Source organism: Oryzias latipes, chromosome 20 (genome assembly GCF_053564925.1).
Source record: "Oryzias latipes strain Hd-rR chromosome 20, Olatipes_Hd-rR_3.1".
Lineage (NCBI taxonomy): Eukaryota > Metazoa > Chordata > Actinopteri > Beloniformes > Adrianichthyidae > Oryzias > Oryzias latipes.
Genome location: NC_136256.1, coordinates 25,865,928 through 25,891,940, shown reverse-complemented (window position 1 = coordinate 25,891,940; position 26,013 = coordinate 25,865,928). Strand labels below are relative to the sequence as shown.

The window sequence follows — 26,013 nt, the reverse complement described above, 5'->3', positions numbered from 1 at the left end:
CGATTCCACTCGGACACATTACGGAGTAACACCGGAAGTTACGCCGAAAGGCGCGAACAATGTAAACAAATAACTGCATTTCATTTGGCTGAGCCTGAGGACTTTTTAAAATTACTATTATTAGAATAAACTTGTATTTTTATGTCAATTTATTTATTCATTTTGGCAAAATAGAATGTTGAACACCAACTTACTTTACTTAAGTATTCTTTCGTTTTTGACAATTTGAATGTTAGCTAACCCGATTGGACGTTTTCTGTAAGCTAGTAGTAGTTTTGATCTAAATGAAAGTATAAACGTAGCGACTCCTTGAATTAAAAAAAAAAAAAAAGCATTGTACGCATTACACCAGACTATTGATTACATGCTGTCTGTATTGCGGCCTAAAGGACTGGTCTAAACGGATTTATAGGTAAGTACTTTCCAGTTTAAATATATTCATGATGATGTACTCCTTCTTGAGTCGTTCCATGGTCTGTAACATTTAGTTATGATGACAAGTTGTATTCTTTTGGCACATTTTAAACGTCTTCCCAATTCGGCGTCTTTTTACAGAATAAAATTCGCTAAATAAAAAAAAAAACTTCAAGTTAAAAGTCTAGCTAGCGTTCAGTGCTAACATTGAATGTTAGCTGACTCTGCCGTCCCATCATGTCCAGCAGTTAAACCTATTTCAGCTGTTATGCTGCACCCAGATTTTAGCAGCTTCCAATCCAAACAAACTCAAATGCTCCCCGGCTGTGTTTATAATTTTAATGATTTTTTTTTAAATCCTTAAATTACTGCTCCATCAAATGTACTTTTTAAATTCATTTTGTTTGATTTTTATTGCATGCTGATATAAACATGGCATCAAAAGTTGGGCACGTAAAGAAGATGTTCTCTAACTTTTATTTTGACTCTTGTGTAGACTCAACATGTCCAAAGTGGAAAAGGAGCGCTTTATTGTGAAGTTTGTGGAGAGTAAAGGATCTAATGCTGAATATGCTGTTAAAGCGTATGAGGTAAACACAACTGCACAGTCCTTTCTGCAGACGTTTTTTTCTGGATGTTCATCGATGTATATTTATTTAGTATTTATTATATAATTTTCATCCTATTCTAACAGGCCATTTTGGAGCTGCAGTCTGAAAAATATTTAAAGAAGGTTAAAGAGGAAGAGGTTTTACAGATGGAAGAGAAGGACAAGTCTCTGTTTGTGTTCAGCAGTTTTACCTCTCCTGCCTTTCTGCACTGCAAGAAGGTTTGTCGCCTTAGTGAAAGCAAAATTCCTGGCAGGATTTTTAGGAATGAACGCTTCGTTGCTCTGTGTTGTGCAGCATGGCTGTAGAATCGTGAGCCCCTTGGTGGTTTTGTACTGCCTGCAGCAGCAACGCTGCGTCCCAAAAGCAGAGAAGCCGGTCTACAACATGGCCATGGCTGATGTCACTATTTCCTGCACCAGCCTGGAAAAAGCCGCACGGGTGAGTTCTGGTCTGTCTTTGAAAAATGCTGAGACTGTTGCACCATTTCATTGCAGTTGTGTTATTTGCATGTATTGCACTGATAATGTTTTGAAAACTAGTTAATTAAATCTGTGCATCATTTCGTTTAATGCAGATTCTTGCATTTTTAGGCACAAATATCTCTGCTGTTAGTTTTTGATATAGAGAATAAAAGAAACAGTTTTTTTTACATGAAACCAGAATAGAAACTTTATAATTAGTTGTTGTTTTTTTAGGTTAAATGAAAACCCAAATGTGACCTCATGAATTGACACTAAATCACTTTTATGCTTTCACGGGCCACATAAAGTGACATGGCGGGCCACATTTGGCCTTCGGGCCTTGAGTTTGTTCATGTTTATGTTTTGTCTCACTCTGCAGGTGGATGTGATGGATCTGGTGCAGCTCATGGGTGGACGTGCCTGCCTTGATCTTAATGTGTCCGTCACACATTTAATTGCTGGGGAGGTTGGAAGCAAAAAGTATCTGGTGGCTGCCAACTTGGGTAAACCCATCCTTCTACCCTCATGGGTCAAAGCCTGCTGGGAAAAATCTCAGAATAGGTATGAACTGATTATTTTTGTTTTACATATTTGCTCCTGGGTGGCGCAGTGGTTAGCGGTCTTGCCTCATGGCAAGAAGACCCCTGGTTCAAGTCCCGGCTGGGGGACCTGAAATGGAACATCAAAAGGGGGTCTTTCTGTGTGAAGTTTACATGTTCTCCCCCGTGCATACGTGGGTTTTCTCTGGGGACTCCGGCTTCCTCCCACCGCCCAAAAACATGAGAGTGAGAGTGAATGGGTGTGTGATTGTGGACAGTCTACCCTGTGACAGACTGGCCAGGGTGTCCTTCCCCCACAAGTGGCCGGGATATGCTCTGGCAGCCCCGTGACTCCGAAAGGGACAAAATGAAAGATGAATGAATGAATCAATGAATATTTGCTCCTTTGTGGTCTTTATTATAAGTGCTAATAGTGTATTGTTATTTTTACTCTTTACACTTCATCACCCTAGTTTCCATAGATTACCGCTGATTCATAAAACTAAGTTTCTGTAGAGTTATATATTTTTTATTCTCTCTTCAGCCTTTTTAGATACACAGACTTGCCTATGGATGAATATCTGTGCCCCGTGCTGCTCGGATGCACCGTTTGTGTGACAGGCCTGTCCAGCACAGAACGCAAAGAGGTGCAGCGCCTCTGTGAACAGCACGGCGCCAAGTACAGCGGCCAGCTTAAAATGAACGAGTGCACGCACCTCATTGTCAGTGAACCAGCAGGTGAGACACTAAAATATAGAACAAAACTGGACTATAATAGGAATACCCGATACGTCCTCATTTTCATGAACATTCACTAACACAGTTACGAACTGTTTCATATTGTAATGAGTTTCTCTTCTTTTGTGTCATATTTTACTGTTACTAATAAAGCTTTGATAAAAAATGTACATTTTTTTACTCTACCACCCATCACTGCTGCTTTACAAGCATATTAGTTTGTGTTTCCATAATATACTGTCATGATGAAAGACGTTTGCTCTCACTACAATCACCTGATAAGTCAAAGCAGATTTAGATTCAAACAAACTTATCAATATCATTTTCATGCAGCTGTCTGCCTGCAATCATGGTGTGCCTGATGCTGTTGTGTAATCCTTTAGGGATGCAACAATTCCCTTTGGTTGAGGCTTCAATTTTTGTGTCACCGTTTTGTTTTTGTTTGATATATGATTTGTGTATTACAAAACGTCAACAACAAAAACAACAAAAACAATATGGAGAATTATTTTTTAAATTTGCTTTTAAGCAAGTAGCAATTAGTGTAATGTAATAAAATAATGTTACATATATTAAGTTTAGCACAACGCATGTGTTTGATGCTTACGGTGTAAACGTATTCAAATGTATCCACTTTGTGTCACCCCTCTTAGAATGAACCTATTAGTTTGTTGTTTTCCTGTAAAACTCTTCCAAAAGTGTAAAAAATCTGGAATTGTAAAGGTGATTGTTTTTAGAAAAAGTTTCTCATTATCAAAAAAAAAAAACAACAACAGCGATTTAGTAATGAAGTTAACACAACTGGTGGTGTTTTTGTTCTGAAGGTTTATGTTTTGTTGCAGGTCAGAAGTACGAGTGTGCTCGCAAATGGAATGTGTATTGCGTATCTCTGCATTGGCTATTTGACAGCATAGAGAAAGGTTTCTGTCAGGATGAGAGCAGGTACGCCGTGGAGCGCCGCGCGTCAAATACCAGCCGACCTCACACCTCAACCCCCACAGGCAACGGCAGGAAGGAAGGCGAGGAACAAAAAGGCTCAGAATTCACCTTTTAGACCTTAAAAAACGAAACATCTTTAACGTGTTGTCTTGTGAAACAACATTTGCCTCCTTTAGATGGTCCTTCGCTTTTGGGCTTGAGCAACATTTCTGTGAGTGGCAGTATGGCGATCAACGACACGGCCCTCACCATCAGCCGCCTGGAAACGGCCGATCCCATAGATGGTTTGGATCTCACCGTTTGTCCTGCTGATGACTTACTGGATGGCTGTAAGGTAAATCACTGACAAATTCCATTTTACTGTCGATGCTTGTTTGAAAGTGAAGTGCAGGATTTGAAGGCAGGACTCTTCTGCGCTCGCTACTTCACAGCTGTATTTGTGCGGCCTTCCACTGAAGAAGCTGGAGAAGCTGCGGCGTCTTGTCAACAATGCAGGAGGTCTACGTTTCAACCAACCAAGCGAGGAACTCACACATGTGGTGATGGGAGAGCCGGACCAGGAACTCACAAAGTTTCTTTCCAAAGCAGCTTACAGGTTTGATAAAATCCCTGAAATTCTGTGTCTAAATATTTAATGTTTTTTTTCCCTTAAACTGACTCTAAGCTTGTGCCGCTTGGATTGAGTTAAACGTCAATTTAAGTATTTAAGTTCTGAGTTAATAATTTCTAATTTTTTGTGATCAAGCTGCATCCAAATATTTAAAGAAATTGCAGATAAACTTGAATTATTCGGATGTAAAATAAATAAATAAAGTAGGATTTTTTTTTTAGACATTTAAATGGAATTAATATTAAATTTAGTTTGCCATTTAAGTCACAAATTTTTACATTTCTCAGATTTTTGATGCCTTTTTTAGAAACTGTAGATGTGATGTCAATCATGTAAAATTAGGATCAAATTAAAAAAACAGAAAAAAGTGTAAATTGAGGAATGAAAGTAAAAAGGGAGAGAAAATAACAGCAGCTGTTATAAATAAACATTTTCTTTTCATTTGGTAACAATTTAAGGTTTATAGTTTTCAGTCCTTCCGATTTAAAATGAACATTGTTTAAATTTACAGTGTTTACTATCAAGTTTAAAAAACATTTGAATTTTCTTTTTTTTTAAATTTACAATCCAATTTTTTGATTAACTTTAAGCTGAACCTGATTGTAACCCTTTATTTTACAGAACTGTTTGAACAGACCGAAATTCATTTATGACCATTAAAAGGCTTCGATTTAACCACAACTGAAAGCAGAAAGCGATTGTCAATCACACAGAAAACTCTCTGTTTCATTTAAACATTTAAAGCAGATTAAGCATAAAATGTAAATGGATTTATGGATTGGCCATAACGTATCCAACATCATCTTTCTTGTAATATTTAGTAAGGATCAAGAAATAAGTGTGTTTTTGAATGTTGAGAGGCAGGAAGCAGTTTCGACGTTTGCTGTGGTCTTCCTCACAGGCCTCATGTAGTCACGGTGCAGTGGCTGCTGGACAGTTACTCCAGAGGCAGGCTCCTTCCAGAAGCTGAGTATTTGCACCCCGACTGCCTGCCTCCCGATTCTGCATCCGTGCCCGCCGGTCACGTGGTGAAGCCCCGCCTTTCGGCCGGTCCACCTGTTGCCAGCCCCAGCACCCCCAGACAAAACAGACTGGAGGAGGATCTGCTCTCTCAGTATATGGACGATGATCCCACAGTGGGTAAGAATCTGTTTGTTTGTTTTTAAGACTCTGGAAGAAATTGGTTCAAGTTCAGTGGATCTGAGAGCCAATGCTTCTCCCCGCGTTCATCCTCCAGTTGATATGCCACCACCAGCTGCAGAGAACAGCGGCAGAAGGTCGATCAGTGCGGCTGCAGAGCCTCAGTCGAAGCCCCAGGCTCCCAGCCTCACCAGGGGACCAGAGCAGGACTCCGCTTTGCAGGAATTCAGCGAGACGGGCCTGTTTTCTGGGAAGTCTTTTCTTTTCGTGGGCTTTGGTGTTGAGGCGGAGGCACAGCTCTCCACGCTGGTGATTGAACATGGAGGAAAGGTGCTGGCTGGCCGCTGTCGCGCGGTGGCAGACTATGCCGTGGTTCCTCTGCTGGGATGCTCGGTCGAGGCCACAGTTGACGAGGTGGTCACGGATACGTGGCTGGTAAGAACAAAACCCATCATTTTTGCCCGGATTTTCTGCAAATCCCGGCTTTCTCATATTTGTCTTTTCTTTGGCGTTTCCCTGCCAGGCCATGTGTGTGGAGAAGGAGTGTGTTCTCCTGCTGTCGTCCAACCCGCTGTTCACTCCTGTGGCTGTGAGGGAGGGCTGCTTCCCTCTGGAGGGCTGCGTTCTCTCAGTCAGCCAGTTCATCGGAGCAGAGAGGGAGTCTTTGATCCAGCTGGCCAAGCATGTCGGAGCCGAGTACGATGAGCTTCCGTGACCTTTTTTAGAACGGCTGCAGGGGTCTGAATATTCCATAAACTCCTGAAGACCCACTCCGATTAGTGGCATTTTTTATGATGACGGAGGACATATATAAACATAATTAAGCGTAAAGTTGCGTTTCTAATTATTTATTTGTTCTAGCCGTTGTGAATCAGGAGCAGACAAAAAATGCTGTTGCTCTGGAGAAACTATGTCATAGAAAAAGACACAGTTTTTTAAGTTTTGGCTAAAAATGGCATTATCCTAATTAAAGACCTCTGAAAACACTTTCAAAATAGATCAAAAGATGACTGGAGTGGGACTTTAGTGGTTTCTGTTCATTCTAAATATGATACCTGATTTAAGTTATCCTAATCCTCATCTTCTGCCTGCTGCAGTGTCCAGGATTACTTTGTGCGCTTTGCTATTAAGAAGAAGGGCATGGTGGCCAGCACTCATCTGGTTTTGCAGAGTCCAGACGGCACAAAGTTCCAGGCAGCAAAGAAGTGGGGCCTCCCTGCTGTGAGCATGCACTGGATTCTGGAGTCGGCTCGAACAGGACAGAAAGCAGCAGAGGAGATGTTCCTGGTTGATCTACCTCCTTCACCAGGTTAAAGTCCAGCATTTGCGCGTCTGTGGTGATTCATTGTTGGCATCATCTTTTAATGTTCTCCTCCTCTACAGAGAGGGACGATGAGAGCTTCGTCGGCGGCTCCCAGAAACCGGCTCAAGCTCGTAACTCTCCAGAAATCCCCCTGCTGGGCCCGCAGAGCGGTAAAGCTGTCACCCCTCTGGATTTAGGTCGCTTTCAAAGCAAAGTGTTTCACTCTGTTCTGGATGAGATGAAGCCCAAAGACGGCCTCAGCACTCCCAAACAAAACCCGGATGGCAGCAGAAGACACGCCCACAGGGAGGCGTCGCTGCAGCTGGACACTCCCTCCCGTTTCCTCAGCAGAGATCAGCTCTTCCGTCCGTCCTTCAACGTCAAGGTTGTGATTCACTGAAAGCAAAAGAGGGCAGACTTTTCCTTTATTGACCTGAAACCTTTGTGGGTTTTGCTCTCCAGGATGCTCTTGGAGCTTTGGAGACTCCAGGGGGAAGGTTGAAGCCAGGCGAGAAGGTGGAGACTCCACTTACTGATGTCATCAACAGGAATCTGAAAGTAGCTTTAGCCAATAGCTCGCGGAATAATGTCTCAGAAATGCAGGCGGCTTCTGGAAGCCCTGAACTGGGAAAATCCACTGAGAAGGAGGTAAAAATGAAAGAACTACACAACATCTCCTGTCTGCAGTTTTCACAAGTTTGTGGTTTAGTTCCTTATGTGTTTAAAGACTCACTTCAGTCATCCTTTGGTCCAGTTTTAAAGTCTTCTAGTGGTCTTTTAATTAGGACTATGATGAAGTAGTTTCTGCAGAACAGCAGTTGTTATCGGGACCGTCGGCACGGAGCAACCCCGCCCCCTCTCCCTGTCACCACTCTGTTTTAGGGATCTCCAGCTAGCTTACAGCCCCTCCCACCCCCGACCTAACATTAGCAGTGCGGCAATATTGGAGCCGTACAGTTTTGATGCAGATTCCAGCTCAGACGAGGAAAACAAAGACGTGCATGAATCTGTTTGCATCAGAATGGAGCGGAGCAGGGAGCTCCTGATCAGAACAAAGAAAAGACTCAGAAATGCAACTTCCAGTTTAGATTGTTATTTATATATGTTCTCCGTCATCAGAAAAATGCAGGAAGAGCATTTTAAAAACACCAAAATGCTATTTTTATTGGAGTGGGTCTTTAAAATGAAACTGTGTTTGTGTTTTGCACAGAAGGACCCGCAGAAAGAAGCCGGACCGCTGGCTGGAGTTGTGGTCTGTGTGGGAAAGAAGTTGAGCAAAATGCAGACTGAACTAAACGCCGTCGCTGCCTCACTGGGAGCAGACTTCAGGTTTTCCACTCTTCCTCACTCAAATCCGTTTGTACTTCTGTGTTCTGTCACTTTGCCTCTTCTTCCGCCTTCAGCACCAGGCTTTCATGGCCGGTAAACAAAGTGTTACGCCCCTTTTAACCCTCCATACAAAATATAACAAATAACTAAAAGTGAATCAAAAAGGCTTCAGGGAAGGCCGGTTGCAAAACAGCACCAATTGTGAAGAAATATTTTACATTGAATGAAAATGATGTCTCTTCTTCTCTTTTGCAGGTGGGCTTATGACGACACGGTGACACACTACATCTACCAGGGCCGGGTTGGGGACAACAGCCGTGAATACAAAGGAGTGAAGGAGAGGGGGGTGCATGTGGTCTCCCAGTACTGGCTGCAGGCCGTATGTTTCCCTCTAACTTTGATTTTAGCTTCATTTATGACAAAGTTGGGTTTTAGTCCCAAATGTGTTAGTTTTCTTTTTTAAATTTCATATAATGTTTTTACGTAAATACTTTTAAAATGAAATGTCGAGTTAATTTGGCCAAAAATGATATTAAATTGTAATGGTTGAACGACACTGAGAGGCTGGTCGTGTCCACAGTTTTTGTCTGAAACAAACCTCCTCTGGTTTAGTGCGCTGATGAGCAGAAACGGGTTCCAGAGTCCCTGTTTCCTTTCACCTACAACCCTAAGATGAGCCTCAACCTGAGCCAGGTGCCCAGCAGCTCCCAGAGATCTCCACCTTTGACACGGACACAGCGGAGAGACGCCGCTGCAGCCAAGGTGGGTGGAAACATGGCCGTCATTTATCACAAAGCCCTGGTTTTTAGAGCTTCTCATGTCGTCTTAAATGAGTTTTCTTTGTTGTTTAGCTCAGTTTTTCCGAAGAAGAAGCTCCAGCTCTGCGCCGTGCGAGTGATGGAAGCGCGGACCAGGAAGATCTTGATCACACAGAGAGAACAGGTGGGTTTTTTTTTCCTCCACAAGCCAGTCCTGGTTGGTAAGCGAAGAAAGAACATCGAAACTGACGTGGGTTTGATGATTAGATACTCTGGAAATGAGGGAGAACCTGCAGAAACAGCTGCAGGAGATCATGTCAGCCACCAAACTGACGACCGGCAGACGCACTTCAGTCAGGCTGGCAAAGATGGGGTCCGGTGGGGCCGACTCAGGCCCTCATACACCTGAAGGGAGCCGAATGGGACGGAGTGGAAGCAGAAGAACCCTGGAAGCTTTGAGGTAAACAAACAAAAGACCCTTCCCAGCTGGGATCAGGAGGAATTTGATGGTAAAAAGGTTGTTGGATGATTCCTCAAACGTCTGTGTCCCCAGAGTTTCCAGAGAAGCAGCGCTGGATGTGAACACGGAGCCCTCGCAGAGCGAACAGATCGTCTGGGACGACCCGACGGCAAGAGAGGAGAGGGCCAAGCTGGCCGATAACCTGCAGTGGCCCGGCAGCCCCTCGCAGCACTCAGACCCCATCGTGGCCGCTCCACCCCCCACAGCAGAACCAGCACCACAGATGAAGGACTCCATGACCGACTCCGAGCTGGTGGAGATGGGTTTGTGTCGTTTTCAAAACCTCTCAGCAAAAATGAGCGTCTGTGACCTCATTAAAGTCCCACTCCGATCATCTTTTGATCTATTTTCAAAGCGTTCCCGGTTAATTATAATTATGCCGTTTGTAGCCAATATCTAGGATATATTTTCTGCAGAGCTGCAACGGTTCATCAGAAATTCACCTCTGAGTTATTAGGCGGGACTGTTGGCGGGGAGCGACTCCGCCCCCTTTTCATCTGTTTACAATCTCACCTGCTAGCTTACAGCCACAACCAAACATTATCAGTGCAACACAAATATCCGAGCTATCCGGTCGTACAGTTCAGATCCTGATTCCAGCGTTTTTTTTCTTACCGTCACTAATACAATCTTTCTCAAACTGAATTTTTTCATCTGCTCCTGATTCACAACAATTTCAATTGAATTCTCAAATATGCATTTTTAAGCTAAATTTTCTCAACATATGTTCTTCTTCGTAAGAAAAATGCCCCAAGATGTTAAAAAGCGCATTTTTCATCGAAGTGGATCTTTAAGAATAAAATTTAGAATAAAAAGCAAAGAAAATTCTGTTAGTTAAAACCTTAAATCAAATACGTTTTAACTTCAACCTAATTTTTTGTGTCTTACTTAAAATGAAAAAATTATACAACAATATTATAAGTTTAAAAACACTTTTTAACACACCAATCCCCATAAAGCAGCTTTATTGTTTTGTAGAAGCTGTTTTCTGAACGTCTTTTCCTATAGTACATGACTGATAGTATATTGATGTATATGAAGTATTCTGTTGAAGCAGAGGTAGTAGGTTTATGGGAGGAAGTCGGATTTACTGGGATGACTCTGTAGATGGTTTGAAACTTCATGGCTGAAGTGCGTTTCCTGGTCTCCAACAGCTGCCTGTGACGTTATTGACCAGCACCTGGGGCAGAAGCTGATAACTCCCCCATCAGAGGAGGCAGAAGATGATATTCTCACGCCCAAAGCCCCCTGCATCGCTTTTCCTCTCACCAAACCCACAGCAGCCCCCGAGCCTCTGAGAGAGGTTCGCATTTAACCAGAAGAATAGGTTTTCCTAAAATAAAGGGGACTTTTTTCTTTTTAATATAATGTTCTTCTATTTCTCCCAGGAGGAGAAAAAAGAAAAACAGCCCCCCAGGTTTCAGATGTCCTCCCTCAGCCCTCAGGAGCGCATCGATTACAGCCACGTCATCGAGGATCTGGGTGAGTCTCATCGGGATTCAGAAACGGAAACTAAGAAGCTGAGATTTACTGACGGGAGCTGTGAATATTTTCTTTTCTTGAGCGTTTTTCTTCATTCTTTTTATTTTGTCAGAAATATTTGAACGAACATCTTCTTCCACGGACTGGAAAAGAACACGAAAACCACAAACGTGTGTGTTTCTGTCTGCTGTAGGGGGTGTCGTTTTGGAAAAGCAGTCGTTTGACCCGAGCTGCTCCCACATCATCGTTGGGAGTCCTCTGCGTAACGAGAAGTATCTGGCAGCGATGGCGGCCGGGAAGTGGATCTTGCACCGCTCCTACCTGGAGGTCTGTCGCGGCGTGGGCAGGTTCATTCAGGTGAGGAGCTTCTTACCCAGCCCACCATGTTTACATGTCTGTTCAGTGCATGATCCCGCTTATACCATGGTCACTTACAGAGGAAATAAAGATTCAATCAATTATTAGCACTTTATTCTTGTATATTTTAAAGTTTAAACCGTCTTCCAGAAGAAGCAAACCATTTGATTTGCGTTGTTGTGCCACAGAACCGCCCTCATGCCTCTGCTGCTGTAGGAGGGCTAACCAGCGGAGGAATGGGGTATATCGGTTAAATGTCATGTTAGGCGATACAAAGCATCATTTCAGAGGGAAGGTTCACCTCTTACTGCTTGTTTTTGACCAGATGATGAAGAAAAAGTTTGTTTCAAACAAATAAAGTCCACAAGCAGTTTTCAGATCAAAGATTTATCCACTCCGATCATTAAATATGGATCAACAAACAATTTCTTTCATCAATTAATAATACAATTACTTATAAACTTATGTTCCAAGTTTCTGTTGTTCCAGCTACCAACTGGTGTTTAGGCCAATCCAATACTATAGGACATTTGGGTTGAGTGACCAGAACTTATTGTTTAGGTGTCCACTATCACTTTTTCTGCAGCCAATCAGAAAAGAGGATTCTGATGATATAATTAATGATAATTTTCCTTGGTCATAGCGTTTTAGTTTGTTTTTCTTTTTTCTCACAAGTAATGATTACCCGATTATTGTTTAAGACCCACAAAATAGTATTTTTAAGAGGTTTTGTTTGATGATTAAGGACATACATAGACAAAATGAAGCTTAAAATTGTAAACAAGTATCCTTCAAGTCATCCAAACCAGAATTCCCATTAAAGGCTGCACACTTTCAGCTTTATGTCCTCCACGGTTTGTCTAAGCGAAGTAAAGAAATCCTCTCACCAAAGGTTGATTGTTCGGGTAAATCCAAGCTAAAGAGAGTTGAGTTGATCCTCCTCTGTCATTTAGCTGAAGCCTAATTGACATGCTGCCGTACGGGGGTCGACCCATACGGGTACTGCGGGTTTTTAACATGTTCGGTATTCTGAGTATTTCTTTATTCAGATTGTTGTGAATCAGGAGCGGAGGACAAAATGCCGTTCTTGTAATCTTGTAATATTTCTGAACTAACTTCAATCGGCGAGCTGCTCCGCTCCATTCTGATGCATCCTCTTGCAGACAAACAGATCCATGAACGTCTTAGTTTTCCTCGTCTGAGCAGGAATCTAAACTGTATGGCCTGACAGCTCCGATATTGCTCGCCGTTTTTGTTGCGCAGGTAATGTTAGGTTGGGAGTGTGAGGGGCTGTAAGCTAGCAGGAGAGCACGTAAACACAGAAGCAAGATGGGGGAGTCGCCAGCGGTCCCGCCCATAAGTCAGAGGGTGAATTTAGACTGAACTGCTGTCGCTCTTCAGAATCTATTTTTTTTTTATTTTGGCTAAAAACACATAATCATAATTAACCCTCGAATACTTTCACAATAAATAGTTACACCATTACTTTTGCCGGGTAATTTTTACCCAATATTACATTCCCAACAAAAAGTACTAATAAAAAATAGATCAAAACACGGCAACACATGATAGATTAGAGTAGTTTTCTTTTATTTTTCTACAAAATGAAAAAAACAGAGAAGAACATGCAAAAACATGCTGAAAAATTAGGAATTTGAGAAGAAAAAAATTCCTACAAAATAATCAAATTATACTAGAAACTTGGTCTTTTTGTCCACCCGTTCCTGGGACACGTGAGACGTCCCTGGTGGAAGCGCAGACTCTTTGACAAGCGAAATATTAAAATTCATGTCAATAGTTTTGCTCGGATGAAAATCACCCGGCGTTAGTACTCCAAGGCTAAAGACCACCGGAAACGGTTTGAAAATAGATCTAAAGACGATCCGTGTGGGTCTCTAAAAGTGTTTTTTCATCTTAAGGGTGAATGTTTGAGTGAGATGTGCCTGTTTTCTTGGGTCAGGAGGATGACTTTGAATGGGGCAGCAGCTGCATCCTGGACGCGCTGCCCTCCATCACTTTGCAGCAACGCAGGCTGGCAACCGCCGCTATGCGCTGGAGAAAAGCCCTGCAGGGAAGTAGAGAACGTGAGGTAGGAAGATGCTCACAATCCGTTCACATCCACTGTTCACTCGCTGTCATTCTTTTGTTGGTGACATGAACGTTTTGGGTTCTTTAGGGAGCCTTCAGCGGATGGACGGTCATGCTAAACATCGATCAGAGCAGAGAATCGGGCTTCAGACGGTTACTGCAGTCAGGCGGAGCGAAGGTCTCTCGCTTCTTTACTTCTGAAAGTTCTTTCTTTTCACTCGTCTTTTTTTATTGCAGCATGAAGTCATTGAGGTCCAACCTTATGAGTCAAAACATTGTCAATGTTTGTGTTTTTTGTGACATAATGATGAAAAATTAACCCTTCTTCATCAAACTTTATCAAACAAAAACTATTCATTTGTGGAACATCAGGGTGGATGATTTAAAATGACCAATGTCAGGAGGACACTTTTTGAAAAGTTTCATCTGCTGCATATTTTACGAAATGTTGTTTTCAGTTTTGTGTTGTGAAGTTCATATTCTTTAGTTTATTATCTCTAGGAAATCATGGTGGAAGGTTTGCAGGATGCTATTTTGCTTCTTCTATGCTAATTGGCAAATGTTTTGAATGGAAACGACAGGCTGGTTGAAGTGGTAACTTTTGATTAAACCTCTCCGCTTCTGTAAAGCCAGAGCTCCGCTCGCCGCTTCTGAAGTAAAGTGACTGCGGCGGCTCAAGCTGACGCTGGAAGTGAAATGTAAAGGTCAGCGGGTCAGGCTGAGCATGATTGTGGCAGTGGTGCGGGACCGATCTGCTACCGAGGAGCTCATCGGGATGCGACGTTGACCCGTTCCACCTCCTGCAGAGAAATCTAAAATTTGCCTTTTGAAGAAAAATGTGCTCAGTGAAGCGTTTCCCTCGTCTAAGGTCACATCTCCGGCGTGTTTCCTTTTTCCTACATGACCTTGATGGGGTTCAGCAGAAGACTGACATTTACAAAAAGAAGCAAGGTTATCCTGAGCTGGAAAATCTGTTAGAAAATATCACAAAAACATTCCAACTTTAATGTATTTCTAAGGTGTGAAGTTGACCTCTAAACTCATCCTGACAGGTTATTCATCATCTCGTTAATAATTTGCATTTTTTAATTGGAAATCTGCTTCCCTTGATCGTCACTGTTAGAGCTTTTTTATGTCACTTTGCAAGTCCTCAGTTCACATTTCCAGTGGCCATCCCATAATAATTTCAAAACTACCTTCGGATGCTTGCGTTTTGGTTTCGTTGGAGGCTTTTGAAATCATTTGCTGAGCCCCATAAGAGATTGTGGTCCCAGTTATTTTTGGACGGTTTCTCCATTTGTGATGTCATCTTTTTTTTCTTTTTAAGTCAAAAGTTAAATTTCACCGGCTATCAAGTGTTGATGGGGGTGACGTTTTTGCTTAGAGGTGCAGGAGGAAAGAAGAAATGTGGAAACAATATAATGAAGTATCAACTTAATAAAAGATTAACATAAAAATGTCAACAAACCAGTTTACTTCAAAACATTTGAACATTTTAAGGAAAGAGAATCAACATTTGACTAATTAGTTCGATGTTTAACTGGAGGTTTTCCTGCAGGTCCTTCCCGGTCCGTCACCTTCCTTGTACCGAGAGGCGACTCACCTGTTTGCAGATTTCAGTCGGCTAAAACCCGACGATTTCAAAGTGGACGTATCGCAGGCCAGGTCGCTCGGGGTGAAGTGTCTGAAGCCAGAGTACATCGCAGATTATCTCATGCAGGTGTGTTTTACACACATTTTTTTATTTTTAAATGTGCAACAACTATTTAACCCTTTTATTTTGAAAGGAAAAGATCTATGAGGGCAGAAGAATCTCATAATTCAGAAATGCCCACAGTCTGTGTCACAACTGTAATTTTATGCGTCACCGCAGGGATTTCTCTCACAAATGAGGGGGGGGGGTTGTAAATGCACATTCTGCAATTTGCATGATCTGTGAGTGTACCTAATAATCATTTTTGTGAAGCACCCATTGTGCATTTCTGAAACATTTATTGTGTTTTTGTGAAACACAGCGTGCACATTTGTGAGAAACACATATGTGTGAAACATTTCTAGAGCATTAGTCAAACACAACGTGTGCATTTCCAAAATTTATGTTGCACGTTAGCATAAAAGTACAGTTGTGAATTGGGGCGTGTGCATTTTTGAATTATGATACAGATCATCCATGACTCTTCTTAAACATGTGCACCTGTATTCTTCCCTAAGGTGCCAACCCCTCCTGTGGAGCTGTACTTCCTGCCTGCAGCTGAGGACGCTCCTGACACGCCGTCACGTAAACGTAAAGCAGAAGCGGACGTTTCCCGGCTGAAAAAGAGCCGCCTGACCTGAAAATATCCCGTCCTAATCCCCACATCAATATCATTTCAACTGCATAAAATTTAATGTAAATAAACGTTTTTTTAAAATGAACTAAAAGACAATAAAGTAAATGTAGCAGATGTTTTTGTTCTTGTGCATCTTCCACGAGAAACACTGCGGCTGAGCTGTGAGAGTGTGGATGTGATGGATTATTCCGTCAGTCTGCAGAAAGTGTTGAGTCACGGATAAGAGCTGATGCAGTGATGCGCATGCGCCTGTAGGGGGCAGTAGGGCGCCATCAGGCCTCCACAGGATGGCCACATCTATTTTCTTTATAAAAGAAAGGTGAACCTATTTTGACATTTAGGTCATACTTGAACTAAATTTCAACTAAAATTACTCAAATATTTGACTATAAAAATGAAAACTGACTTTATTATCTTTTATGTAAAAAGGGAAGATTTTTGCCATTTTTATGTTCTTCCTGCTGGATGTTTACTTCTCTCCAGCAACCTCAGAACTCGCTAATGCAAGGTAATAGACAGTTTAGCAATTAACTGTTCCCTTCCAGGGATTAGTGGTTTACCTTTCTCCTCTGACAGATGCAGCCGCTGACAGAACTAGGGCCGACCTGTTTCAGGATTACAGGAAGAAGAGCTGACCTGTCCAGGAGTTAAAGTAGACGTGACTCAGGGCTTCAGGTGCATGTGAGGGCCCCGCTCAGGCTGAGCCTATTAGCTTGGTTTGCCCTGAAATAACCTAGTGTCACTCTGATCATCTAATGATCTATTTTCAAAGCATCCCCAGTAGTCTTTTTTTTTTTTTATATGTATTGTTGTTAGCTAAAATTAAATAATCTGCGTTTCTTCCCATCATGTGCTCTCCTATGTTCACAGCTTTCATCAAGTGGGACTTTAAACTCCTATGTTTGTATATTTTGGAGTTTTTAATTTAGTTATTAAAAGTGGAAATCCTGTTGTCATGGATAATTTGATGCTAGTTTGACGTAAATTCCCATAAAAGTTGGGAATGTTTAGAAAAATCCCCAAAGTTCACAGCCTCGGTTAGCATTTTATGAATATTAAAAGTCCTTAATGGATGCAGCTGTTTTATTTGACATCTAAACTAATGGAACGAACGGTGCTAAACGTCAGTTTCAGCATGGTGGTGGTAGTGTGATGAGCGGGGCTTGTTTTGCAGCTATTTTCAGCCACATGGGATCCACATTTATCTGAAAATACCTCATTTGTGGATTTCTTCTGAGACCCTCAAAGGGCTGAGGACGTTCAGTAAATCCCTGAGATTGATTATGGCAAAAACCCAAACCAGTTACTTTAAAATTGGTTTAGCTGCACGCGCCTTAATTGACTTGAGTCCAAAGGGGGGCATCCCAATCATTTCTGATCAACAGGTGTCTTGTAGAGGAGGAGGAGGGGTCTCTTTGCGGACATGGCAACCCCCCCCCCCCCACCCCCCCACTGAGAGGATTGTTAGCCCGGGATTTCGTGGAGGAGGCTCATTAAAATTCCCCGTCCGTCCGCACGCGCGCTAAAGCCTCTCTTTTGGAGGGTGGCACCGGTGTCCTGCGCGCCTCCTCACTGCGCACCGAGCGCTCAGGACCGGATCGTCGTCGTTGCATCGGCAGGCGGCCGCGAGATCGCGCCGTCCCGGGAGTTGCTCTGTCATCTAAAGGTGGGCTCACATGCCCGGAGGTCCGGGGAGGGGTGGCGCCCCGCGCGTGATCCAGCCCTGCAGACACTAAGTGTTGCGGCTCGGCGGGGATCCTCCGCAGCGCAGCCGTGCGTGACATTTCTCCCGACATGTGCGCCGGCGTGGACCTGAAGTGACACAGCGGGTTTGGCTCGCGCTCCTCCGGGATTCGCCAAACACCTGACGTTGCGTTGTGTGACAAAGGTAAGCGCTCCGGATCTCCTGCAGATCCTCCGAGTGGGGGGGTTTCCAGTGAATTCTGGGGATCTGAGCAGCCTGTGCTGCAGAGAAGATCGCCAGCTGAGACCTTCACAGCCATTCTGTCCACGCAGAGGCAGAAAGCTGGACCCAAAGTTCAGGTGGAGCCAGGCCCGGATTCAACCAGCGCCACTGCGGGGTGCAGCAGGTAGAACAGCAGGAGTGTGCTGAGATTGTTCTGTGGCGTCACATCCCTCCTCCTAGTCCCTAAAATGCTTAGAAAACCATGCCATTAATTTATCTGTGCGTCCATCATCCTCTTTGATCTATTTGAAAAGTTTTGTGTGGAATGCTCTTCCTGACACTTTTGACGCATTTGCCGGGCTTTGGACAGGCACAAGTAGAAGACTGGTTTGGGTCCTGATGAGGCTTGTAAATTACCATCCTTCCGTTTTTTGTCTTTTATTTTATTTATTTTTAGTTTTTGTGTGTGTGTGGGGGGGGGGTCATTTTATTTATTTATTTATTTATTTAGGAATTTAAATCAATTCATCGATGAATCATTACCCCCTCTTTCAAAGGGTTCCTAAACTGACAGATATGGATTTTTTTTTTCAATCTCATAAATAAGTTACCAGATTTTCAAGGATAAAATGTTCATTTTTCTCCGATTACTGTCAGTATTTTGAGTTTTTCTTTCCAAATACTTTGAGCAGCCGGGGGGGTCCTGCACCTTTCCAATGCTTTACTGTCCAAACAACATGGCAGCTCCAGGAGCAGACAAAAGGACAACATGTTGCTTTCTTTTGGTTTGAAGGACTAATTGAACCTGCGTTGTGTCAGGAATGTCAGAAACCCCCCACTCCTTTGTTCTGGGAGGGGGGCACAATCCTCTAGTACTGGAGGACCCGGAGTGGGGTCATTCGGGGGGGGGGATTGACTGTAACTGACAGCTTCCTCAGCTTCCACGAGCTGTTGTGAAACCATGACTTGGTTGGGGAACATGTGATCGGGTTTACTCCTGAGTTTTTGTGCCATCGTTTAAGGAGGAATGTTCTTTTAAAAACACTTAAGGTGGAACTTTTAACAGAACGATGATGAAGATCCTGCATGGTGGTGGCTTGAACACCTCTCAGTCTGAACCCAACAGCTGCTCTCTTATCACCACGACCAGGAAAAGTCCACATAAACAATGGAAAAACACCCGGAAAATCTCAGTCACCCCCCACCCCCCATCCCAGCCTTATCTGGGAGTTTGCAGGAAAAGGGAAGCTGTGGTTTCTGACTCCTGCAGTCGCAGCTGATGGGACCACGTTTGGTGCTGTTCTAAGTAAGCGTCCCTTATGACTGGTGGAGAGTGGTACATGAAGACCTGGAATGTGGCCCCCGTGCCCCCCCCCACAGCTCCGCAGTGTGTGGACTTTGCACTTTTCTTCAGCCTGACCAAACAGTAGGTGGACAAAACAGGATTTTTACCCAAACTAAGGGAGAAAAACCAAATTCTGCCTCCTTTCATGGCCCCGTCCCTGATTTCTTTGAGTGCTGCACCCCCTCCACCCCCCAGCTGCTTTTTAAATTATTTGTACTTTGGCCTAAAGGGGGTTTATACATCGGGTGGGGGGGGTGAAAACTATTTTTTAACGAGAACAAAAAGCATGTTTCCAGTTTCAGCTTTATCAGAGTGAATTCAGACAAATGTAACTGTATAATGCTTTTATTTTGGAAAGCCCCTTTACATATTTATGTCAGAATACACAGGAAGTGTCATAGGAGATCAAGCAGAAGTAGCAGCATTTCCCTCCACCTGTAGGCGCCAATCAGAGGCATGTAGAGAAAGTCGGGAATGAACAACCAGCGGTTCAAATGAGTAAAGAGATTGACGCTGGAGATCGGTCGGAACATGAGGCGCGTTTAGAGGAATTTCTCACATTCCTCGGCTGCGGTCATGCCACTCCGATCTGCACCTCCACCCGCTGACGGTTGCCCTCCGTGCCCCGCGTGACCTGAGGGGCTGAAAGGGCAAACGGGGGTCTTTGCAGAAAGGTAACGCTAACGAATCATGTGAGGGGATTTCTCATTAAGTGAGCCTTCCAGTAGGACTGAATAGATCCCAGTAAAAAAGGACAAAAAGTTTGTAAATTCAAGAAAGATCATAGAGTTATGTCAATTCAGCAAAAAATGATCTTTTAGTGACAATTTTTACATTTAAAAACGGCCTCCCTTTTGAGGCCTTTTGAGTATTTGTAGCTACTTTTGGAGTGTTTTAGTTCAACAATCTATCAGAATGTGGTCATACACTCCACTTCCCTTTCACTTTAAACACATTTCCGACTGTAATGGTTAGTTTTAGATCTCTTTTGTTTCATGTCTAAATTGCATAGTTTGCTTTGGTTGGTAATTATTAGAGTTTGCCTGAACTCTGGTGCAAATTTAATACGTAGTTTGCTTGCAAGTGAATCTTGATGTGGTGTGGCAACAGTGTTGACTGCAGATGGACGATCTACCAAAGAGCAGACGCGTAAAGCCACTTTTCTGCATGTCAGAATCAGCTGATTCGTTGTGTAAACTTTTTATTTAGGTGTCACCGATGACACATCTGGTGTACAGTGCTCCTGCTCCTACACTAGGCCGTGGACCCTGCCTCTGGCTCGTGTCGAGCCCCCAGCCGTCCCCCAACTCCATCTGGATGAAGTTCATCTGCTGGACTATATAAACATGTAGTTGTAGAGTTAGATAAGCTAATTCTTCTCTAAGAGTTCTGGTACATCGCCTGTTGTTCCTGGGGGAGGATCCCTCCTTTCCATGGACACCCCTGAGGTCTCTTTTATTTATTTATTTATTTATTTATTTATTTATTTATTTATCCAGAATCCAAGTTTTTCCTTAGCAAGTAGAAATATCTAAGGGCAGGGATGCCCAGTTTATTTTAGTTTGGTTTTTAGCCACTACCTGTTGAATTCTATGACATCGTGTCCTTTATGATTTCATGTTTATTGTACAATTACCAGTATGAAGCCCATTGAGACGACTATTGTTGCAATATAGGGCTATATAAACAAAATTGAATTGAATTAAATGAAAGGTTAAAGGACTAAAAGGGCTTTTTCATTTTTATCAAAACTGTATTTCCTTTAAAAGAGTAGGCGTGAGAAGAAATTTGGTATTTTTTTATAACAATGAACTAATTTTTTTGAACAGATTTGCTGATTTCTTGATGTTTTATCTACCTGGTGAATTCAGATTTTCTTGTCGATCGCAGAATTCCAGGACAGAGTTCAGACGAGCGTTGTGGTTCTCCTCAGCTTCTGTCCTCTGGGCAGCGTTTCTGTTGTTAATGTAAAGAGATTATAGGAATTGCAGCGGGAGGAGGGGGGGGGGACAAAATCTTTGGGGGAGCCACACATCACCCCTGTGAGTGTGGTGGCCGGGTGGGGAGGAGGCGTCAGTCCAGTAATCGGAGGATCTGAGTCGGGGCTCATCTTTGAGGATTAGTCAGAGTCTGCGGTGGGTGTCGTCGGGCTCGGCCGACAAAGAGGTAAATCGCCCCCCCCCCCCCCCCCCCCCCGAAAAGTTCAGTCCTGTCAGGCTTTTATAAGAGAAAGAAAGGAAGAGGCTCAGTGGTTTCCATGGCAACGTCTGTTGGAGTATTTGTCCTGTCATCAGCGCTTAGCCTCTGTCATCCGCCGAAAAGCAGAACGAGAGTGGAGACACGTGGAAGTGTTGCAGTTTGCAGACACACACACACAACACACACACACACTGCAGCTTATTATGGGCGACTTATGTCACCGTCAGCAGCTAATTACTCTGTTATATTGGGGTGAGAAGAGGCAGCAGCTCCCAGACTTTGTCTTTAAATGCTGACTCATCTTTCCTGGTTTCTCTACACTCACAGTTTAGATCCACAGCAGGAAGAGGAGACGGGAAAATCTGACCACGTCACCTTTGACCCGCGTCAACAGCTGCTGGACAAGTGGATGCTGTTTGGCAAAAAGAAGGGTGGACTCTTTAGGGAAAAAGAAAGGCACATTTTCAAAAGTCCCGTCTGTAAAAAAGGAATAGATTTGAGAAGAAGCTGTCGTCACAAATCACTCGACGCTAAAACATATGAAAGATCACAACGGCAATTAAAAAAGCAAAACAGTTGATCAAACAGCAACATTACATTTTAGAGAAAAAACATTGCAAAATTCCAGAAACCAAAACACAATTCCAAAAAAATTGGAAAAGTAAATTCCAGATTTCAAAATGAAAGGTTAAAATTCAAAACAACAAAAACCCAGAAAGTGTAAGTGCCATAGAAGATCACTGATTGGAGGATGATTTTAAGTACTTTAGCATGAAGCGCTTTTGGAAATCCTCCGTACTAATCGTTACTTTCAGTATTATGCAGACATTGAAGACGCATTTAAAAAAAAAACAACCTCAAATGTCACCCTTCTATCTCTGATGTCCCATAGTACCATTGACTGTATATGAGAATCGGACTGAGTGACCCCTCTCCCCTTTGCGTTCCAAACAGGAAGTACCTGCTGGCTCCAAGAGGCCCACATCCCATAGACTTCTATAGAAATAAATAAAAATAAAACAGCTGTTACTCAGTCATTCTAATGATCAGAATAATGTAATGTAATTTTTAACATGGGTATTCCTCAACTATGAGAGACAAAATGAGGAAAAAAAATCTAGAAATTCAATTTTTTTGGTAAATTATATTGGAAAAATAAATATTTGGTCAATAACAAAAGTTCAACTCCAAACTTTGATATATACCCTTTGTTGGCAATAACAGCAGTCAAATGTTTTCTGTAATTCTTCTCAAGGTTTTCACAAACTGTTGCTGGTATTTTGGCCCATTCCTCCATGCAGATCTCCTCTAGAGCAGTGATATTTTGTGGCTGTCGCTGGTCATTTCCATGTTGGCGGAGCAAGCTCTGGTCCACTTTCATTTTTGCCCACATCAGAGGATCTGTCCAGTGTATTTACATTTATGTTTTTGTTTTTTCCTGTTTTCTGAAAGTCCAGGCATCAATCATTCTGAAGGTTGAACGGAAGAAGAAAAAAATGATTCATGTTGGCTGACAATCACTGGTTTCAGTGTTTAGTGAGACTTTTTCTCAAATGTTTTTGTTTTTTTACGCTTTTAAAAACAAGAACGCATTGTGATGATCAGGTCAAACAGAAACTGAGCTCAAACGAGGCTTCAGATTTCCTAGAAACTCCTCAGCGGCAGCATTTATATTTAGATGTATTTCTGTTGGTTTTATTATATCAGTTGACATTTGATTGTAATTATTGCCAAACCCATAAATGGAGTCATGAGCTCTTTTCAGTCCCAATGAAAAAGCAGCATTCGATTTCCCCCCGTGGAGGTGGTGGTGGTGGGGGGGGGTCTGGGCTGTTTAGTGATCTTAGACAGCCGCATGCTTGAATTAATTTTTATACCCAGTGCAGCAGGAGAGGCGGAGGACCGGGAATGACACAGCGGGACACAGTTCTGCTGATTTTGTGTGTTGCTGGAAGTGGTTGCGGGGATTGGGGGGGGGGGGCAGCTGCATCGCCATGGAAACAAGTTGTAATACCCAATGACGTGAACAACGTGGTGCCAGGTTTGGCTGGAAATAAGGAGTAACGATGCAAAAATCAAATTCCTGATCTATAATCTTTACATCATTTCAAATATATGGATGAAAAAAATGATGTTTTCCTTCTCCTCCCTTCATAGAAAGGAGGTTTCTTCAGACATTGAGATCTTTTTTTTAAAAAAACATCTTTTTTTTGCGTTGTGGTGTATATTTTTGTGCTTTATGACTTTGTCTTTACTTGATAACAGAAGCTTTTGCACTAAAAGATGCTTCTGTTGCCTCCTCAGTTCACTAGTGCTGTTTACAACTTATTTGTTCAATGATTCACCTGAAAACGGTGGTTTTTAATCTTAAATAGCATTTTTTTTAACCTAAAAACTATGGCTTCTATTTTAACCTTAAAACAGCTGAATTTGATCTGGAAAAAGCATTTTTAATCTAGAAACTGTGTGTTTTTTTTCCTGTTTTTCCACCTGGAAAAAAATGTTTTACCCTGGAAATTGTGGTTTGTTTTCTGGAAACTGCAGTTTTTAACTTGGAAACAGATTTTTGATCTAGAAATGTTGGTTTTGACCCTTGAAAAATATTGTTTTTTAACTTCTAAATGGCCCTTTTTTGACCCTAAACAGCTGTTTTCACTTCGGCAATTACATTTTTATTCTGGAAACTGTGGTTTTTTAAGTCTGGAAACAGAGCTTTTTCATCTGAAAACTGTTTTTAACCTGGAAACGGAAGTTTTAACCTCACATTAGTGGTCTTTTTTCCCCTGATATAGAATTATCAGTTTTCTGTCTTCAATTAGTTTTAAGTGTTTAAAATTAGGTTGTAACTGATTTGTTTAATTAATATTTGAGGCCATTCGTTTTTAATTCTGTGTCATTTTGATAAGATTTAAAACTTATTTCATTTGTTGTTACTTAATGATCCAAATGAGCTAAAGTGGGACATAATGCATGAATTTTGTTGTATTTCCTTGCATGGTTCTGATTTGCGTTGTTGAACCTGCCTTTCATCAAACCCTGGTGCTTTGATGGCGCGTGTGTTCGTCTGCATGTGCGCTCCCACCCCACAATGCTGAGTCTGGATTGTTCCTTTACTTTTAATCCAGTAATTAATTCAACCATGAGTGAGGATCCAGAGCTGCTCCTCCCTCTGCAATCACACGTCTGTCGGGGGGGGGGGCATTTTTCTCCCGTGAGGCGTGTTGCCTGCAGACCTGAAAGCGTCCTGGCTGGCGTTGGTAATTACTGCGCCAGTGGCTGCACTGATTGCTTCATTATTTTTCTGAAAGCCATCTGTAAGAGATATTTGATGGATGTTGCGTTTGCGATGAATCCGTCCAAGAGCCGCTTCCTTACCTAACGCCAACATGAGCTGAGGTCTCTTCTCTACATCGTTTGCATCACACACATCACAACCATCCCCGCAGCTTCATTTCTCCAGGATTCTTTTCAAGATGTTAAAGAAGATCTGAGTCGTTCACAACTTTTTGTGCTGCGAGTCTCTTTTAAATGGAGAGCTATAAAAGTTCTGTTTTGTCCAAAAGAGCTGTTAAAAGTATCGTAAATGTAGCCAAAAGGAATTTCTGAAGATGGTAAATAAGTCTTTAGAGACTTATTTCTTTCTGAAGTTTCTTGTGTTAACTTGATAAATAAGTTTGACAATTTCTTGGTTTTTCTCTACATTTTTAAATGGTTTGATGTTCAATGATGTAACGTGGAGCTTTTATTACACATAAAAAAGTCAAATAACTTTCTAATTTGCAAAGAAACATAAAAGCCGACAATTTGGAATCACCTAATTTAAGTTTAGTCTAAAATCTTCTGCTTTTCTTTTCGGCTTTTTCTTTTTTACGGTTCGCTGCAGCAACTCGGCATTATAGGACTGGTTGGCATATTTGCTTTCATGCCGGATGCCCTTCCTGACAAAACCCTCTGTATTTATTCGGGCTTGGGACCGGCGCAGTGATGCCGCGGCTTTGGCCCCTCGTGGCTACATTTAAGTTTTGTCTATAATATTGACACTAAATTAACTGCTGAAAGAACATTTGCCAAAAGCGTCGGCATTTACTGGTTGAAGTCTCACTCTGATCATCTGTTGATCTATTTTCAGTGGTCTTTTATTTTTGATGATGCCGTTTTTTTTAGCCAAAATAAACTAAAAAAAAAAACCCTGTGTAGCTTCTGCAGAGCGGCAGTAGTTAATTAGAAATTCACCTCTGCGTTGGTGCAGAGTAACTCCGCCTCCATTTCCCAATATTCATCTGTTCACAAGCTCTCCTACTAGCTTACAGCCCCTCACATCCCCAACCTAATGATGTGAGCAGTATCAGAGCTATCCAGTTGTACGGTTTGGAGCCAGATTCCCGCTCAGACGAAGAAAACAAAGAGGATCTAGTCGTCTGCAGGAGGATGCATTGGAAAAACGGAGCTTGTGGTTTGCCGTTGCAGCTTGTACATCACACCTACAAGCTTTTCCATCTGCTCCAGAGTCAAAACGATTTGAATAAATACTGAGAAATGCAAATGTAATCCCAGTTTTCTTTATATATATCCTCCATCTTCTGAAAAATGCCACAAGAACGTGTTAAAAACGCGATTTTCAACAAAGTGGGTCTTAAAGCAAACACAGTTAGGTCGATTTTTCTCATTAGGAACCGTGTGTACATGTTCTTGACCGCCACTCATCTCTGCGGTTACTTCCTAGAGTCCCATCGGACCGGACTCGCTTCTAAATGTCAGCGCCGTCGTGTCCCCCACGCCCTCATATCTCCTGTCATCTCCAGATAAACATGAGAGAAACTCATTACAGCCTGGGCTGCTGGGACGGCCTTTTAATTAAAGTCAAAACATGAAATCGATGATTTTCTCTGGGGTTGGTTAAAGCTCCATCAGGGAGACACATCATCACCTTTTTTGCTCCACTGT

At 42.5% G+C, this 26,013-nt stretch overlaps 2 protein-coding genes across 11 annotated transcripts in view; both read left to right on the top strand.

Annotated features, from left to right (window-relative positions):
• The first annotated feature begins 8 nt into the window (after nucleotides 1-8).
• On the top strand, nucleotides 9-15,731 carry topbp1 (DNA topoisomerase II binding protein 1). Of its 5 annotated transcripts, none has more exons than XM_078938487.1 (28): nucleotides 9-61; nucleotides 911-1,004; nucleotides 1,109-1,243; nucleotides 1,320-1,463; nucleotides 1,866-2,047; nucleotides 2,570-2,763; nucleotides 3,588-3,782; nucleotides 3,879-4,036; nucleotides 4,134-4,297; nucleotides 5,214-5,452; nucleotides 5,550-5,887; nucleotides 5,976-6,148; nucleotides 6,550-6,761; nucleotides 6,836-7,140; nucleotides 7,218-7,403; nucleotides 7,966-8,084; nucleotides 8,340-8,463; nucleotides 8,697-8,846; nucleotides 8,936-9,026; nucleotides 9,110-9,302; nucleotides 9,396-9,625; nucleotides 10,517-10,665; nucleotides 10,751-10,844; nucleotides 11,038-11,201; nucleotides 13,162-13,290; nucleotides 13,378-13,467; nucleotides 14,848-15,009; nucleotides 15,501-15,731. In XM_078938487.1, exons 2-28 carry the CDS (start codon nucleotides 918-920, stop codon nucleotides 15,621-15,623), a joined length of 4,530 nt encoding a protein of 1,509 aa, XP_078794613.1. In that variant the 5' UTR covers nucleotides 9-61; nucleotides 911-917; the 3' UTR covers nucleotides 15,624-15,731. The 5 variants fall into 5 exon arrangements, with proteins under 5 accessions (XP_078794613.1, XP_023806149.1, XP_023806147.1 ...); XM_023950381.2 differs by having other exon boundaries at nucleotides 16-412; nucleotides 3,606-3,782; nucleotides 7,969-8,084; XM_023950379.2 differs by having other exon boundaries at nucleotides 16-412; nucleotides 3,606-3,782.
• Nucleotides 15,732-17,057: 1,326 nt separating this feature from the next.
• Nucleotides 17,058-26,013, top strand: part of tmem108 (transmembrane protein 108) — a 47,915-nt gene continuing 38,959 nt past the window's right edge. For 2 of the 6 annotated variants that reach the window (XM_020712434.3, XM_020712438.3), the window contains exon 1: nucleotides 17,058-17,507. The gene's annotated coding sequence lies outside the window, so the exon portion shown is untranslated. Of the gene's footprint in view, nucleotides 17,508-17,635; nucleotides 17,710-19,267; nucleotides 19,545-26,013 lie in introns of those variants that run through there. The other 4 variants (XM_020712435.3, XM_078938484.1, XM_011489054.4 and 1 more) reach the window with 3 other exon arrangements.

Excerpts from the sequence above, each read along its gene's own strand:
- topbp1 (XM_078938487.1), top strand. The coding sequence starts at position 918 with ATGTCCAAAGTGGAAAAGGAGCGCTTTATTGTGAAGTTTGTGGAGAGT. Across the intron at positions 2,048-2,569 it reads TGGGAAAAATCTCAGAATAG|CCTTTTTAGATACACAGACT; the intron begins GTATGAACTGAT and ends TTCTCTCTTCAG. Across the intron at positions 10,845-11,037 it reads CCACGTCATCGAGGATCTGG|GGGGTGTCGTTTTGGAAAAG; the intron begins GTGAGTCTCATC and ends TGTCTGCTGTAG.